Below are 18,371 nucleotides of genomic sequence, written 5' to 3' on the forward strand. Positions count from 1 at the left end.
CCTCCGTGGTATTTCTCCAGGCAGAACAGCCTGCTACACCCGATTTGTAACTCTACATCCCTGGACCCTGGAAGAACCACCTGGCAGGGCCCCTTGCTTGTCCTTTCTGCAGCCCACTCTGCAGGAGCTGAGGGAAGGTTCTGGAATGTCAGTCAGACCTGGGAACTCCCAGTGCAGACTCCTGAGTGACTCCCATCCCGACAGAGGGAATCCTCGGTGGCTCAGATCTTCCCACACCAGCCCTTCCTGGTTCCCTCGGGGACTGGGCGTTTCCTTCCTCCCCTCCTTCCCTAGTGTGCCCTGGATGTAGCCCTCACAGCACCGCCACACTCCGCTGCTCGGGTTTCTGGTCTTGTGCGCTGGATGGTGCACGTTCCCGCTCGCCATCCCTCGGCGCCCGGACTGAGCCTCACGCACTGGTGAGCCCTGGCACCGAGCCGCGCTCTACCGCCCACGGGCCACGGGCGGAGGCGGACGCACTGGGGCTGGGACCTGAAGGCCAGGCCCGCCAAAGGAATGGGGACCCGGTGGCTTGACCCCCGCCGCCACGGGGCCCGTCCAGGCGTTTTCCAGGACGCAGACTGACTACGCAGCGGAGAAGGAACTGCTGGGCCCACAGGCGGCCAGGGAGTGACACCCTGACGTCCGAATCTAGGTCACCTCCCACGGCCCGCGCACCGGGTGCCCAGGTCGCCGCCGCCGCTTCCGCCGCCGCCCCCGGCCCGACGTGGCGCCGCCGCCCGGGCCCGACGCTCGCGGCGCAGCCAATGGCGGCGTCTCCCGGGCGCGGGGCGCGGCCTCCCGCCGCCAGGGGGCGCCGCTGCGGGCTCAGCCCCGCCGCCACCGTCGCCGGTCGCCGAGGGCAGCTGCGAGCCAGCGCCAGGCCTCGCCGCCGCCTCCGCGCCCCGCCGCCCCGTCCCGCCCGGCCGGCGCGCGTCCCGCAGGTAGGAAGCCGGGCGCCCGCGGAGCAGCGCGCCTCACGGGCGCGGCGGGCGGGGGAGGGCGGCGGCCCGGAGCGGCGCGGGGGCGGGGGGCGCGGCGGGGCCGGCGGAGCGCGCGCCCGGGTCCGGACGGCGCCGCGCTCCCCCGCGCGCCGGGCTGCGGGCGGAACGGCTCCGGTCCGGTCCTCGCGCCTCGAGCGCACCCTCCCCCTCCTGGCCGCGGGCGCCGGGGGTCGCGGGCCCGGGCGGGGGCGGCAGGAGGGGCCGCGGCGGGCCGAGCCTCGGGGGCGCGCGGGGCGCTCCTCTGGGCGGGGCGGCGACTGGCTTCCGGCGTTTCGGGGGGTGCGGGGACCGCGCGGGTTTAGGTTTCTTCTGCCCACCCTGGAAGAATGAAGACCTGTCAGTTCCCCGGAGCGGGAATTTCCGGTTAGGGGTGGTCATCGCCGGGGTGTGGTCAGGCTGGAAGGCCCGGCGGGCCCGAGGGGCGGCGCCTGCCTCCTGATGGGGCGCGTTGATCGGGACTGGGGCCTTTCCCGGTGCCCCGGCCTGGGGGGGCGCGGGCGGGAACCGAGTTAGGTGTGGGAAGAGCCAGGGTCTGCCCAGACCGGACCCAGGTGCCCACCCAGGTGACCACTGGCCACGTGGGACTGTGGAACGCTCCAGTGTGGCTAGACTGGATCGAGATGTGACTCCGGCTTGACTTTGAAAGTCTGGTTTGACAGAGACTTAGGTCGAGGAAGAAGAGAACGGAAAAGATCTCCGGGGTCATCCTTTCTTCTGAAGTCACGTTGAGATGATGCGGTGCGCATCTGGGATGAGAACGTGAGGTCAGAAGTCGTGTCCCCGGTTTCCTTTCACTTTCCTAGTGTGGCTGCTTGACAATGTAAAATGGCACGTGTGGCTGGCATTATATTTCCCTGGGACAGCATCCGAGGGGGAGGGGCTGGGAGCCTCTGCCATCTGCTGGTCAGCCGGCCTGTGGCCTCCTTCCCTGGAGGCTCTCAAGGAATCTGCTGCCTCTTCCCCCTCACCCTCTGTTGAACTCATGAGCCGAATTGCTCAGTGGGGTCTTGTCCTAATTTGCACAATAATTCAAATTAATGGACAGAATTTTCTCCTTGAAAAAATGCCCCCTGTCAGCAGTGTGCTGGAGTCGGGGACTAAGCTGTCCAGAGAGGTTCAGCTCCACATAAGTTCGTGCATACCGAAGTTGAATGTTATCAATATCTGTGTATTCTGCAAAGAGCCTGTTGGCTTTCTTTGGTCCACACGTGCTGGAGAGCTCCAGCCCTGCTCTGCCTTACTGTGACTTTTGCTTGTTGAGGTTGCACCTTGCCTCCACCCTCCTTCCGGTTCCCCAGGTACTGCCTGTGTTTCCTAGTAAGGGTGGTTCCTCCAACATATGGTCCACAGTGTTAAGATTTCTAATTCTGCCAATTTGGGTGGGTTAAATATGTTGTAAGTGGAAGGAATCAATTATGATAGAATCTCTCAACTCTAGGCAGGGTTTGGACATTCCAATAAATGAAGAAAAAGAAACAGAAGGTTGTGTGGACCGAGTTGCACAAGGCTTGCAGCCGGGTGGGAGGAAACTTTCGTCTTCTGGGTCATCTCTAGAAGTGTTTTGCTTAGGTGGAAATACTTTTTCTCCAGAATCTTACAAGTGAATTTTTTTCCTTTTAAAGTGGGAGGTGTTTACAAAGCTTTGAGAAAAAGCTTTACATATTACTTTTAAGGGCAGGATGGGGGAAGAAATATTAAAATATTAATCCAGAAGTTCAAAAATGAATGCTAATGATAGCATGTCCATTTTAATTCTCTCTCATACAGCTCATGTGAGGTGATTTTCCTGGATGTGAGGAGATGACATTAGCTATCTTTGCCAGGTTTTATCCCAAGAAATTTGCTTTTTTTTTTTTAATTTATTTTTCAGTTTTCGATGGACACAACATCTTTGTTGGTATGTGGTGCTGAGGATCGAACCCGGGCCACACGCATGCCAGGCGAGCGCGCTACCACTTGAGCCACATCCCCAACCCCGAAATTTTCTCTTTTTTTTTAAATTTTTTTTCAGTTATAGATGGACACAATAACATTGTTTTTTATGTAGTGGTGAGCATCGAACCCAGTGCCTCACACACACTAGGCAGGTGCTCTACCACTGAGCTACAACCCCAACCCTAGAAATTTGCTTTTTTTTTTTTTAATAAACATTTATCTATTTAAATGCGGTGCTGAGAATCGAACCCAATGCCTCACATATGCCAGGCAAGTGCGCTACCGCTGGGCCCCAGCCCCAGCCCCCCAAATTTGCTTTTTAATCCTATGAGTTTAGCAATGTGTTGTCTAGTTAGTTGATATTAATGAATTTCACATGCTTCATGAGGCATCAGGAACCATGGGATGGAGTGGTATGAGAGAGGCTCAGATTTTCTGTTTCACAAATACGAAAATGCAAGCTTTGTGTTTTATGAAAAGACCTGGGTTTGGAGCAGGGTGTTCATCTGGCCGTCTTGATGAGAAGGCCAGAGTGCCTGGGGGATAAGATCGTGGCTATCCAAGTTGAAAGTTGTCATGTCACCTCTCAACTCTGACTGGCCACGTGAGGTAGGTCCCGGTGATCCCAGGCGCATTATTTACCATGACTTCACATGAAATCTTCCTGTTGAATCCTCCTGCCTTGTTTGCAGATGGACTTTGTGGATGAGACATTGTCCCCTGTGAACCTCAAAGTAGGACTGGGTGCTAGAGGAGACTTGGCAAATGTGTTATCTTTTGGAATCTTGAAGTCTACTCGAAATTTCAAAGTGAACAGTTCCTGTAGCAGGAAGAACCTGGCCAAACCTCCTGATGGCTGTTTGGCAAGCCTGCATTGTGAAGTTTTCAGTAAAAGGAGAAATTGTTTCATGACGTGTCCAGTTGCAGCTTCACTGTTAAAGGTGGTCCGAAGCATTTGATAATGTTTCACCACCTGGGCTTGTAGCCTGCTGAGCTAGGCATGAGCCTGCCCCCATGCCGTGCTCTGGCAAGTGTGGCAAGAGTTCCTTAGTACACTTCTGGGAGTAGAGGTTGACAATAATGTTACTTTAACTACTTTTTAGTTTTGTTTTTGTTTTTTCAGTATTGAGAATTAAACCCAGGGTGTTCTACCACTGAGCCACACCCCTAGCCCTTTTTATTTTTTATTTTTTGAGACAGGGTCTTTCTAACTTGCTGAGAGTCTTGCTAAGTTGCTGAAGCCAGCCTCCGATTTGTGATCCTCCTGCCTCAACCAAGTTGGGGGGGATCACAGGCATTTACTGTCCTAAGCCAAAATGTAGAGAGATGAGGCTGAGAATAGAGCTGAGCCTAGATTGGTGATTAGAGTTTTTCACTTGAATCTCAGGGGTACTTTTTTTTTTGTGCCAGGGACTGAACTCGGAGGCACTCTACCACTGAGCCACATCCCCAGCCCTATTTTGTATTTTATTTAGAGACAGGTCTCACTGAGTTGCTCAGTACCTTGCTATTGCTGAGGCTGGCTGCCTCAGCCTCCCAAGCCTCCCAAGCCGCTGGGATTACAGGCATGTGGCACAGTGCCCAACCCCAGCCCCTGCAGGGATACTTTTAAGGCAGAAATACAAACAATATTCTGATGACCTGCTGCCTTCGCTGGTTCTATGTTAGCATGTAGAATGTCTTGTGAGAAAAGTTGCTTAATATTAAACATTTTTATCTAAATGCATTATGGTCTGGGTAGGGCATATTCCCCTGGAAAGATTTATTTATCCTGACTCCTTGAGTCCACTACATTCCCAGGGAAGTCCCCTGCTTTGTCCAGGTTGCTTTAAATGACATCCATTGATTATGTCCACGTACATACGTGTGCCTCTGCGTGTTTATTCCATTCCTCCTGAGTGGTTATAAAGTGCCCGTCTGGGGTCTGAACCCAGACCCCAGTCACCTGGGACAGGTGTGGCCCTCCTGGGTTATCTTGCGTGCTGATGGTGCAGGGCCGTGAGGTGGCCAAGAGGTCAGGCTGTCTGGCTCTGACATCTGGCTCTGCCACTTTCTCCCTGTGTGAGTGGGACCTGGCCAGGTGTGCCGTTTCTCTGTGTGTGTTTCCTCACAGCACTTCTCTCTCAAGGTTATCAGCATCGAATGGCTCAGTGTACACAGAGCACCTGGCACGGGCGCACTAGTGGTAGCTGCTGTTCCTTTAATTGTGTGTTTTTTTTGTTGTTGTTGTTTTTGACAATACCAGGGATTGAATCAGGAGTACTCTGCCATTGAGCTACATCCCCAGACCCCCCTTTATTTATTTATTTTATTTTTAAATTTTGGGATAGGGCTGTGCTGAATTGCTGAGGCTGGCCTCACACTCCCAAGTCGGTGGGGTCACAGGCTGCCTCCCGCAGTGTGCGCAGTCATGTTTTGCTTATCTGGGTGTCTTCTGCTGAGGGGAGCTAGTTTCCTGGACACGTCTGATCCATTATTGGCTCAACCAACTCGAGGACACTGAGTTTCACCTACAGACACTGACTGACCTGCTGGAATTGCGATGAGATCCAAGCACCTTTTGTCCTTCCAGAACCTCTAGGTGAGTGGCAGATTTTGTCAGCCCATCCCAGAAAGACGACATTCCAGCCTGCGGGAGTTGAGTGACCACTGCCCAACCCTGGTCTGCCCTCGCTCTTGGGCACTTCTTTTCTGGCACCCTCCTCTGGCTTTCAACCAGGTTCTAACTCAGGCCTCTGGACTTCGTGGGGGACATCTTCTTTCTGCTTGGCTACTTCTCATTCTTCCCTTCAAGCGTTGATTGACCTAAACCCAGGTGTTGTTCAGACAGTACCTGAGAACAGAAGACTGACACAGGCACCTGCTGAAGGGGGTGGTGAGGGACGATGCCAAGATTCCAGAATGAAAAGAAGCCAGCTCAGCCAAGGGCTGGGAAGGGCCTTTTGGGCAGATGGAACAGCAGGCACAGTGGCTCAGAAGCCTGGAGTGCTGGAGTCACTCTAGCAGCCCGTAGAAGGCCAGCATGACGGGGCCTTCACAAGTGGGCCTGGAGCAGGAGGGTGCACAGGGTGGGAGGCAGGGTCTCTGGTCATGGTGAAGAAGCCACCAAAGGATGTGAAGCAAGAGTGCAGTAACTTAGAGGTGTTTTACAGGAGCCTTCTCCTGGTTTGGAGTGGGGTGTGTGGGGGAGGGAACAGTGGAGAGGCCAGGGAGGGAGGCTGTTGAGTGGTTCCAGAAATGGCCTGGCTCTGGCAGAGGAGGCCACAAAGTGTCAGCTTTGGGGAGCCCTGTGTGTGTCTTGATGGCATCTTCAGTGGGCTTTGTGATGGGCTGGTTGGCTGTGGAGTGTGAGGGGATCCAGCGCTGCCGCCAGGCCTCCATCGGAAGCAGCTGGTAGATGGGCTTCGTAGCTGAAAAGGGGAGGGAGTGTGAGGTTTGAGGGGTGTTTAGGAAGAGGCCCACGTCGGGCTTGAGGTGCTGAATACAAGTCGCCAGCAGGTGTGGCATTTTGTGTGGGCTAGAGGTGGCCTTGTCCGTATCAGCGTGAAGTAGGTGGAATTTTCAGTAACTGATGTTTGGGCGACTGGGTGGCTGTTTGGGAGGGAGATTTAAAATACACGGAATTCTCCTGCATCACATCTTGCAATAAGCAGTAGACCTGATTCTAACAGTTTTAAACCCTGGAACAACGAATACTAGAAGAAAACTTGGGAGAAGTAGTTTACAAAGAGTTGCTCAGGGCTGGGGTTGTGGCTCAGCGGTAGAGCACTTGCCTAGTGTGTGCAGGCCCTGGGTTTGATCCTCAGAAACACATAAAAATAAAGCAAAGGTATTGTGTCCAACAACATCTAAAAAATAAAAAAAAAAGTTGCTCAGTAGAGTGTTTGCCTAGCATGTGTGAAGCACTGGGTTTCATCCTCAGCACCACATAAAAAAGTAAAGATGGGCAGGGGATGTGGCTCAAGCGGTAGTGCGGTCGCCTGGCATGCGTGCGGCCCGGGTTCGATTCTCCAGCACCACATACAAACAAAGATGTTGTGTCCGCCAATAACTAATAAATAAATAAATATTTTATTAAAAAAAGATATTGTGTCCATCTATAGTTAAATAATATATATGAGTAAGTAAGGAGGATCAACTTAGGGATCCAGCCTCAGCAACGTAGGGAGTCCCTAAGCAACTCAGCAAGACCCTGTCTCTAAATAAAATATAAAAAAGGGCTAGGGGTGTGGCTCAATGGTAGAGTGCCCCTAGGTTCAAGACCCATACCACCACCTAAATAAATACATAGTAAAAAGTCCTATAACCAAGGCTGGGGATATAACTCAGTTGGTAGAGTACCTGACTCACATGCACAAGGCCCTGGGTTCAATCCCCAGCACCCCCTGCCCACACACATCCAGTCCTACCACCAAAGACAAAAGATAATAGTGTTGGAAAAAGTACTGAGTAACATCTAATAGCAACTCAGGACGTATCTTAATATGCTCATTGTGGTTGGAACGTGGACTGGGGTCATGAGAGTCAGTGGAGAGGGAGGTACCAATGACTCAGGTCTGGAAAGATGCTCACGTACCCAGCCGAGATGGAGCCATCAGACCTGAGTGTGCTCAGACTGCCGCCCACCTCCCTGCCGACAGATGTGCACTTTTTTTTTTTTTTTTAAAGAGAGAGTGAGAGAAGAGAGAGAATTTTTTTTAATATTTATTTTTTAGTTTTGGGCGGACACAACATCTTTGTTGGTATGTGGTGCTGAGGATCGAACCCGGGCTGCATGCATGCCAGGCGAGCTCACTACTGCTTGAGCCACATCCCCAGCCCAGATGTGCACTTCTGATAGCTCTTTGGTGAAGTGGCGAGACAGGAGCCCCAGCACAGGGTTGGCGTGCAGTGAGTTGTTTGGTATGCCTGGGCAGTCGGTGGCAAACAGCGGTATGCCCTTTATTCTGTGGAAATCTCTGGAGAGCTACACTCATCCAGGATGCCCTGGGTGAGCGGTGGTGGGAATGAAGGCTACAACAGAAGAGTGTCCCTCACCCTGGGCCTGGTGAAATCGTGGCAAGGCGGTGACATGGAATACGTATGGATGTACTGACGGGAGTGACCTCCAAGATTGGGTGCAAAACGCAAAATCCACAACAATCCTAAAGGCCCTGGTTTCTACAAAAAAGAACATAAGCACAGAATACTTCTAACTTTTTATTTAAGATAATTATAGCCTCAGGAAATTGCAGAAGTGGTACCTAGAGGCCCAAGAACCCTTCACCCTGCTTCCTCCATTGGTGACATAAAACTGACACACATTGCAACCAGGAGATTGCCAGTCGGGTCAGCTGTCCACCAGACTGCAGACACACGCGCTCTTCACCAGCACTCACCTGTGTTCTGGGCTGTGGTTCTGCACAGAGGTTTATGTGACCCGTACCAGAGTCAGACACAGAAACGTGAGGGTTACCTTCGGCAGGAAGAGACTAGAAGCAAGCATGGGCTGCCCTCAGGGAGGACAGTGGGGTGGCCAGATGTGACAGGGCTCCTTTTCACTGTCATGTAAAGTACTTGTAAAATGGTTTGGTAGTCCCACCTGACTGTCCACTCTGCCTCCAGAGTTCTGCCTGGCGATGGACTTGGGGGGTCACCAGGGGCTCGAGATGAGGCCACTGACCTCTGGGAATGGCCGGGGAACTCTAGGGTAGAGGGTGGGGGAGTCTTGAAGGGGTTTTTGATAAACCCTCAGGGCTTTCCCCGGTAGAGAGGAGCCACAGGCTGTGAAGAGGTGGTGGCCTCTGAGGTGGGGCCAGACCTAGCCAGGGCTGGGACAGGGAGGGCGGAGGAAGGCCTTTGGAGTGAGGAAGTGTCTGTTGGCCCTACTTTACACAATTTTTTCTCACTTTAAAATTGAGGCCAATGGACACTGTGGCGCACGCCTGTGATCCCAGCAGCTTGGGAGCCTGAGGCTGGAGGATCACAAGTTCAAAGCCAGCCTCAGCAACTTAGCAAGACCCTGTCTCTAAATAAAGTATGAAAAAGGCTGGGGCTGGGGCTCAGTGGTAGAGCGCTCACCTCGCACACGTTGTGCCCTGGGTTTGATCCTCAGCACCACATAAAAATAAATGGAATAAAGGTATTGTGTGCAACTACAACTAAAAAATAAATATTAAAAAAGGGGGGGTGGGCTGAGGCTGTGGCTCAGCGGTAACGCACTTGCCTGGCATGTGTGAGGCACTGGGTTCGATGCTCAGCATCATGTATAAATAAATAAAGGTCTATCAACAACTAAAAAAAAAAGAATAAAAGGGCTGGGGATATGGCTCAGTGGTTAAGCCCCACTGTGGTCAATCCCTGGTAACCCACCCCCCACCAAAAAAAAAAGATTTGTACAGAATGCAAAAAAAAAAATTGTACAGAATGGTGCGCTGGGGTGCAACTCAGTCGTAGAGCGCTGCGTGGCCTGCACGAGGCCTTGGGCTCCATCTCCAGCACTGCAAAAAGCAAGCACACAGTAACAAGAATCCCAGCACCAGACAGTGGCCACAAAACCACCAAGCCAAAATAAAAAACGCAAAAATAAAGTGGCATATTGAAAACTGTCTTTTTTTCTGCTTTTAAAAATGGGAGGAGGAGTTATTTCACAAGTAAAACTAATCTGTGGTAGGAAAAAAAAAATTGGAAGAGTGGCCACTTGGAAGGGGCTTGGCTGGGAGGGGTCTGAGGGGCATGCTGAGCTGCCTGGCCCACACCTTGGTAGGAGCCTGGATGATAGGGAGTCAGTCAAAGCTCACATTTACAATTTGTGTATCTAACACGGGGTTAGAGCTCAGTGGTAGGGTGCTTGCCTGGCGGGCATGAGGCCTGGGTTTCTACCCCTAGCATCCTGCAGAAGTGCAAAAAACATTGTGCATTTTACCAAAAAAAAAGGGGGGGGGGTGGGAATAGAGGAGGTAATGGTATGTTTGCTGAGGCATTTAGGAATGAATTGTAATTGAGGTCTGCAACTTAATTTGAAATTGATCAAAATCGGGAAGGGGACTTCCTGGTGGGTAAAGATGGGAAGATGATAAATATAAGAAGATGTGAATTGTAGAATGTGGTTACTATGTGGGTACATAGTCTTCACTGTTTAAAACAGTGTTTACTGAGCCAGGTGTGGTGGTGCATGCCTGGAATCCCAGAGGCTTAAGAGGCTCAGACCAGAGGATCAAAGGTTCAAAGCCAGCCTCAAAAACTTAGTGAGGCTCTTCCTAAGCAATTTAGTGAGTCCCTGTCTCTTAAGTTTAAAAAGGGGGTGTGGATGTGGCTCAGTGGTTAAGTGCCCTTGAGTTCAATCCTGTATACCAAAAAAAAAAAAAAGTTTACTGTGTATTTGAAAATTTTAAAAATTGAACTTGAAATGGTCTGTCCTATATAATTATTGCCTGATAATATGTCCTTAAATTTTTCTATGTGTACAGGAGGGATGTGTTTATTGCATCTTAATTCCTCTGATCACTTGAGGTGTTGGCTCTTTGCCCCATATACTTCATAAGAGGTCAAGGTTCAAGGTTTTCTAGCACTTTCTGGGGAAATGACTCTAAGGCTATTAACCTGGCAGATCATCACTACCCAGGAGTCTCTTCTTAGCCAACAGATTTGCTTTATTAGTGAACTTCAAACTAATTCCTCACCTCAGCTGGCAGAGCTGGGAGCAGGGTGCATCAGTAGCCCAAGAGGGAGGGATCGTTGTGGTATCCTTTCTGTGCTCTGGAGTCCTGTGCTCTATTAAGTCTGTCTCTAAAGAAACTGACCCTGAGAGGGTCTGGGGTGTAGTACAGTGGTGGAGTGTGTGGGTTTATGATGCTGGGGATTGAACCCAGGGCCCTGCCAGGCTAGGCAATGACTGTTACTGCTGTAATGTCCCGAGTTTCTATTTGGAGCTATTTCATGCGTGTACAAAGAAATACGAATATATACATAGTGCCTCCTGAAGTAACTTCATACCTGGGAGTACAAGTTAAAAAATCTTGCTGGGCATGATGTGCACGCCTATAATCCCAGAGACTCAGAAGGCTGAGTCAGGAGGATTGCAAGTTCAAGGCAGCCTCGGCAAGTTAGCAAGGCTCTAAACAACTGAGCAAAACCCTGTCTCAAAATAAAAATAAAGGGGCTGGGGCTGTAGCTCAGTGGCAGAGCACTTGTCTTGCATGTGTGAGGCACTGGTTGCGATCCTCAGCACCACATAAAAGTAAACAAATTACAGGCAGGCCTTTCATCTGCAACTACAAAAAATTAAAATAAAAAAAATAATAAAAAGAGCTGGGGATGTGGCTCAGTGGTAAAGTGCCCCAGGGTTCAACTCTGATCCCCCCCCCCCCAAACTAGGGAAATACTCAGACATATGCAGGTGGATGGAAGTGTGGAATGGACCCCATGGCTCCCGCCTCGGGCAGCATTCATCCCTTTTCCTGGCTGTTTCATTCCTCCCCTCCCACCTCCACCTTTGGCTGAACTATTCTTCTGTTCTTTTTTTATGGTACTGGGTATTGAGCCCAGGGTCACTTTTGCCACTGAGCTACATCACCAGTCCTTTTTAAACTTTTTATTTAAGACAGGGTCTCACTTAGTTGTTGAGACTGGCTTTGAACTTGACCCTCTTGCCTCCACCTCCCGAGTCACTAGGGTCACAGGTGTGCACCACTGCCCTGGGTTTGGCTAGACTATTTTAAAAACTACTCCGAAATAGTGCCATTTTACTTCTGTGTTGTGGACTTTTTGAACTTTGTATTTTGGAGCATTTCAAATACATGCAAAGTAGAGAGAATAGTGTGAAGAATTCTTACCAATATTCTGCTGTTTCATCCCTGCCCTCCCCCATCCCTTTCATAAATTGCTGGAGTATTTTATTTTTTGCTGAAGTATTTTAAAACAAATCCCAAACATCATGTCTTTTTCCATGAAAACATTTCAGTAAGGTATAAGATACAGATTTTTAGAACTGACAGTCTTTAAAAGATAGTAGGGACTGCCATCAGTTGTCACCCTTTGGACATTCCAACCCCCATCCTATCCTCACACTTCAAAAAAGGTAGATTTAAAACAAAACTACAAGTGCTAAGCGATAACGAAACTCAAAAATTTCAACCACGCACTTAAAGTATGGATGGAATTTCCCTTTCTGTCACCAGGTCCAAATTCATGATTTATGTGATAAGAGTCTTCTTAGCCAGGCACAGTAGTGCACACCTGTGATCCTAGTGACTAGGGAGCCAGAGGCAGGGGGATTGCAGTATTTGGGCCAGCTCGGGCAATTTAGTGAGTCCTGTCGCTTAGGTGGGGAGAAGAGGTCTTAGTGTCAGGTCATAGTAGTTCTCAGCTGGGGGTGATTGTGCGCATCTCCCCCGCTTCCCCCAGGGACATGTGGCTGTGGTGTGGGTCAAGGTGCCACAGCCATGTGGGTAGAGGCCAGAGATCCTGCCAGCTGGCATCCTGAAATGCGCGGGACATGCCACAAATAAGCAGTCACCTGGCCAGGATGCTGAGGTGGGAGGCCCTGGTGCAGGAGGCCGGGAGGAGTGCTTTATCTACATCTCTTCATGGTGCTTCTCCCTGACTCGGGGACTCTGCTCAGTGAGCATTGGTCACTGGGGGTGGGTGTCAGCCACATGGACACAAGTTATCGCTAGTCAGTATTGGTTGAAGGCAAACTAACTATCCAGAAGTTTCAACGGAAGTCATTTTAGACCACCATCCTATCAGTGGTGACCAACAGGACTCTTTCGGAGTTTGCGTGGCAAAATAAGTAGATGGTTTAGAGTCTGCTTGCGAGGAAGCCAAGCGCCCTGGGAGGCACGCGGACAATAGAGCTTTTTCCTTTCTTGAGAGCTTCCAGAAGCGAGGCAAAGGGACGGGCTGTTTCCAGTGCCATGGACACCTGAGGACAGACGAAGACACACCACGCCTGCAGCTGGGGGGAGGGAGGGAGCAAAATGACCTTCCATGGAGACCAGTTGGAGGGACAGACAGGCTCTGCACAGCTGGGCAGCCTGGAAGAGAATGGAAACTGCTCATGGGGGGCAAGGCCACAGGGGCCCACAGAGACCACTCCAGACCCAGGAGGGGAATGAGCGTGTCCACGGCTCACCCTGTGACCAGGCCTGCAGTCAGGGGTGGAAGGGGACCCAGGAGCTCTGGCGTCTGACGTAACTGTGTGCCTTGTTTCTTTCCAGGTTGTTCATTTAGAAAGTGGATGTGTGGGATAACATGTCCAGTGTGTCCGAGGAGAGAAGGAAAAGGCAGCAGAACATTAAGGAAGGACTGCAGTTCATACAGTAAGCACGAGGTTCAGTCTGGGTGTGCGTCACCTGCTGCGGCCTTTCTTACGGGGCCTGACACTGAGAGCAGTTCCCTCACGTGAACAGGTCCTGTTGCCCTGGGCTAGAGGTGACACACCTGCCAGTGTCCCTTCCCTGGCCTGTTTGCAGTTCTTGGATCTCACTGTTGCTGAGTCTTGGGCTTGAAGTCCTTCCTCTCCCCAGAACTGAAGAACTTGAATTTGTTCTCATCAGAACGGTTCTGATGAATGAAAAAGTGACTGAAGTAAACATCTGTCACCACAGAGGGCTTTCACCACCAGATGTTCCTGTTGGGAAGTGCCCTGGTGACAGACAGCCCTCGGTTGGGTGGAGGTGTCCTGGCAGAAGGGCCTCTTTGTTCCCTCCTGGGAAGGAGACATTGTCCTCTGTACTGCACTAAATTGGATCAGATAGTGTTAGTGGCCTGTTCTATTTTTAACTTTTTTGGCATTTGAAGAATTAGGCCTTCTTTTAATAGAAGTAGATTTGAAAGAAAAGTGCTGTGCTTAAGGAAGCGCTAGGAATAGTTGGGATTTCTGCTTCATGACTGCAGGCTCGGCGGGCACTGGCGGTGAAGAGGTGTCTTCAGATGTGTTTTGCACCAGCGGAAGCAGTTTTAAGATAACTTCTGTCTGAACAAATTCCGATGGGAGCCTGATAATTACAATTGATCTGTTTCTTTTTAGGTCGCCGCTGTCATACCCAGGAACCCAGGAACAATATGCGGTAATGACCCTGGGAGGGTCTGCTTGACAGAGCAGGGGGTGGCCAACCTGGCCTTGGGGTCAGACCTGACCGCTGCCCTTTTTCACAAATAAAGCTTTATTGGGACGAAGCCACACTCAGTTGCTCATGTATCATCTCTGGCTTCCTCTCGACGTGTGGTAGTTGTGACAGAGACTTTACGGCCTGCAAAACCTAAAACATGACCTGGTGTTCACACAGGCGGTCTGCCAACCCCGTGGGTGGGCAGCCTTCTGGGAGAGGGGCGGCACGTGGACAGTTGTCCTGTGTTTTCTTTTCCTCTGTTAGTGTAGTTGGAACTGGTATGTCTTTTGAGCCCTTTGAAAATGACCCTTCATTTTATTGAAAATAAGTGGGACAGAATCTGAGAGGAAGAATGTGTAGCATCTTCTGTTTTCATCTTGGAGCAAGTCCTGACAGCAGCAGTAAGCGGGCTGGATGGCCCGAGGGAAGAAGTGGCAGTGGACTGACCAGCCAGACCCCGGGAGCAGGCCCTTGGGGCAGCGAGGGTTTGGGCGCTTCCCAGTGTCCTTTCTCTCTGTCTTGTTTTCCTTCCCTTTCGGTTCAGTTCTCTCGTCCTCCCTTTTCCTCTCTCCACACAGGTATAGAGTCAAAAAATGTGTGAGCTAGAAACCACTTGGAGGGATCCTTTCATTTTCCACCTGTGGAACTGGGGCCCACAGAGCATAAGTGGCATGTCACAAGTCGCACCAATTATTATTTTTTGTACTGGGGAGTGAATCCAGGGGCACTCTACTACTACTGAGCCACATCCCCAGCCCTATTTTGTGTTTTGTCTAGAGACAGGGTCTCACTGAGTTGCTTAATGCCTTGCCATGTCTGAGGCTGGCTTTGAACTCGCGATCCTCCTGTCTCAGCCTCCTGAGCCGCTTGGATTACAGGTGTGCACCACTGCACCTGGCCCCACACCAATTATTAATGGTTGACTTGTCCTTTTCTCTTAAAGGTCCAGTCAACTTATACCCGAATTCATAAAATGAGACAAAAAAAGTTGAGTGTTGGCCAGATCTTGTGATGGGAGAGAACTTTTAAGATTTTGAAGTAGTGATAGGAGTCATGAAGGGGGATTATGAGCTTGTGTGCCCACAAAAAGATGTGTGTACTTGAGAATGGCGTGGTCCCTTCCCCCAGATCAGTAGGTGACTCAAGCAGTTTACCAAAGAAATAAAACAGTCTGCAAGCAGGCGGGAAAGTTCAACCTCTCTGGTAGTAGAGACATGCAGATGAAAAGGACACTGTGTCCACTCAGAACTCGGGGTTTTTCTGTGCACATGCATGCACGTGCACGTGCCCACGTTCCATCCAGCAGGGGAAGGTCCAGGAAGCTGTCCACTTGGGTGTTGGTTGCTGATGCCTTCCTGGGGTGCTGGTGAGAGCCTGAGCTCCGCGCTCTTGGGCCGAGGGCTTCCTCTGCCTGACACCCCGGTGCAGGACCCGGGAGCTGAGCATGCATATGCAGGGGCTTTTGCTGGGCTTTTCTTCAGAAGCAGAGAAAATTCTCTTGCCAAAAAAAAAAAAAAAAAAAAAAAAAAAGCAACGTGAAGCCCTTGCCGACCGCGCAGCAGGGCTCAGGCAGGGCTCTGCTCTGTGGGGCTTTCTCTGACGTTTTAGGTGTAGACCTTAAAATCGACCTGGGCCTTCCTGTGTTCTGAGAGGGCTTCAAGAAGTACATTTTCTCTTTTCAAGGTGTATTTGCGTGCTCTCGTGAGAAATCTTTTTAATGAAGGAAATGATGTTTATCGGGAACGTGACTGGAACAGCTCGATAAGCCAGTACACGGAAGCTTTGAACATAGCTGATTATGCAAAGTCTGAAGAAATTTTAATCCCTAAAGAAATCATTGAAAAACTACATATAAATCGTATTGCCTGCTATTCTAACATGGTAAGTGTGATTTTTTTTTTTAATGTTTCTAGGAGAAAATATACCTCTGTGTTGTAGAACATTAATAAAGAGTAGTTTTCTGCCAGATCTATGATCCCAGGGACTCATGAGGCTGAGGCAGGAGAATCTCCAGTTCAAGCACAGCCTGGGCAACTTAGACCCTATCTCGAATTTTTAAGAAAAGGGACGTAGGCCAGGTTAGTGGTAGGTAGTCTGGGGTTCAAAATAAAACACGTTTTCCTAATTTCAGTTTGTTTTTTTAACAGATCTAGGGGTCAAGTATCAAACCCAGAACTTCATGCTAATTTCAGTTTTTAAAATTCTTGTTCTTGTTTTTCTTTTTTTTTGCAGTACTGACCTTGAACTTATGAAGCTCCTGCCTCAGCGTCCCTAGTCACTGGGATCACAAGCGTGTGCCACTGTGCCTGGCTAATTTCAGTTTTTTTTTTTTAATATTTATTTTTTTGTTGTAGTTGGACACAATATCTGTAATTTATTCATTTTTATGTGGTGCCAAGGATCGTCGAACCCAGGGCCTCACCTGTGCTAGGCAAGCTCTCTACCACTGAGCTACAACCCCAGCTCCCTAATTTGAGTTTTTAAGAAAGACATATTAACTGCTTTTAGTGTGGCCCAAGGCTTTAAAAAATCGGCTTTAGATAAAACTTTAGGGATCTAAAAAATACTTTCTTAGTGACTGGTCCTTGAAGATTCCCACTTGAGGGTGGTGGTGGGGGTGTGTCCACTTATAAGAAGTCGTCTGGAGGGCACAGTGGCCATACCTGTGATCCTAGCTGCTCCCAGGAGCAGGCAGGAGGGTCACAAGACCAGCCTCAGCCACTCAGGGAGACCCTGTCTCAACAAGTACTGGGGATGTGGCTCAGCGTCCAGCACTTGGGGTTCAGTTGCCAGGACGGAAAAAGATTTAGTTTGCCCTTTCAGGGCTTTTTTTTTCTTTCACAGAAGTGTTTCTAAGCTTAGAAAGCAGTATTTTGATACGCTGATGATTTTCACTGTGGTATGTTCAGGAAGACTAGAAGATGAATTAAGAAAAGCCTCTGTGTTGTCTAGCACATCTTTCAAGGACACTCAGTGGAGACAAGTGTGGTTTCCAGCCCATTAGTACCCTCAGTCAGCTCTTAGGAGTCACATTCCATTTCCCGTTTATTTTTAATTGATACATCAGAATCATCTTTGTTTGCTAGATGCACTTGGAGCTGCATTGTGCAGGTGCCCGAGGTGTGGCCCGAGGTGTGGTGCTGAGTCTGAGTCGGAGAGTCGAGAGACTCCCTGGACCATTGTTCAGTTCCCTGTGGTGCAAACATTTGAAATCCTGTCTTCAACCTTTAAGATACAGTTACTTGAAAGACACATTGTTACATGTAGTGACCATGTGACATTCTAATGAGCCCCAGAGGTGGTGACTGCAGGGGGGAGGGGATAGAATGGAGAGTGGCACAGGGGTCTTCAGTTTAACTTGTAGAAAGCTTTATTTCTTGGTGATCTGGGGTCCTTATGGTCAGACAGTTGCCGGGTAGGTGTAGGTACATTGATATTCATGATGTCCTTTCCAGTTTTGTGTATTTGAAACTTCAAAACAAAAATAATTCTGAAAAGAAAGCTAACATTGCTGACTTTGCGTTTTAACCGAGTGTAGCGGGGTGGCGTCTCAGAGTGGTCTCCACTTCCAAGAAGGGGTCTGTGTGAGAAGGGAGCCATGTGGTTGCTGACTCTCTTCTCTGTCCTTCACACCAGGGTTTTCATGATAAAGTGTTAGAAGATTGTAGTGCTGTGCTCACCTTCAATGCCAACAACTGCAAAGCTCTGTACCGGAAGGCTAGGGCTCTGAGTGACTTAGGAAGATACAAGGAGGCCTATGACGCTGTGGCCAAGTGCTCCCTGGCAGTGCCTCAGGTATGGAACCTAAACGTGGCTCATTTGTTTATGTCATGGCTGTTTTATTGCTCGCATGTGAGTGGCACTTAAAGAGTTAAACTTGGGGGCTGAGGTTGTGGCTCAGTGGTAGAGCACTTGCCTAGCACCTGTGGGGCCCTGGGTTCCATCCTCAGCACCACATGAAAATAAATAAACAAAATAAAGGGATATATATATATATATATATATATATATATATATATATATATTAAAAATAAAATAAAGAGTTAAACTTCTGAGAGTGTGGTCAGTCCCAGTGACTGAGGAGGCTGAGGCTGAGGTGGGAATATTGTAATAAATATTGTAATCAATTTTCTGCTAATGCAGAAAAGTCGCAAATTTGATTGAGACCAACCTCAAAAAAAAAAAAGTATATATATGTGGGCTGGGGATGTGGCTCAGTGGTAGAGCACCCTGTGTGCCATCCCCAGATCTAAAAAAACAAAACAAAAAAAGTTCAGCTCCCTGTGCAGCCTCCAGCCTGCTCCAGTTGGGGTGACAGCTAATAACGCGAGGGCCTGGA

At 49.7% G+C, this 18,371-nt stretch overlaps 1 protein-coding gene across 4 annotated transcripts in view; it reads left to right on the top strand.

Annotated features, from left to right (window-relative positions):
- Positions 1-314: 314 nt before the first annotated feature.
- ZC3H7A (zinc finger CCCH-type containing 7A) overlaps positions 315-18,371 on the top strand; it is a 36,616-nt gene continuing 18,559 nt past the window's right edge. For 2 of the 4 annotated variants that reach the window (XM_081299074.1, XM_081299073.1), the window contains exons 1-5: positions 315-944; positions 13,139-13,240; positions 13,951-13,990; positions 15,716-15,913; positions 17,669-17,827. In XM_081299074.1, the coding sequence (XP_081155200.1) occupies positions 13,173-13,240; positions 13,951-13,990; positions 15,716-15,913; positions 17,669-17,827 (465 nt within the window). In that variant the 5' untranslated portion in view covers positions 315-944; positions 13,139-13,172. Of the gene's footprint in view, positions 945-1,236; positions 1,769-13,138; positions 13,241-13,950; positions 13,991-15,715; positions 15,914-17,668; positions 17,828-18,371 lie in introns of those variants that run through there. The other 2 variants (XM_081299071.1, XM_081299072.1) reach the window with 2 other exon arrangements.

The sequence above is a fragment of the Spermophilus citellus genome (genome assembly GCF_964194105.1).
Source record: "Spermophilus citellus genome assembly, chromosome: 6".
NCBI lineage: Eukaryota > Metazoa > Chordata > Mammalia > Rodentia > Sciuridae > Spermophilus > Spermophilus citellus.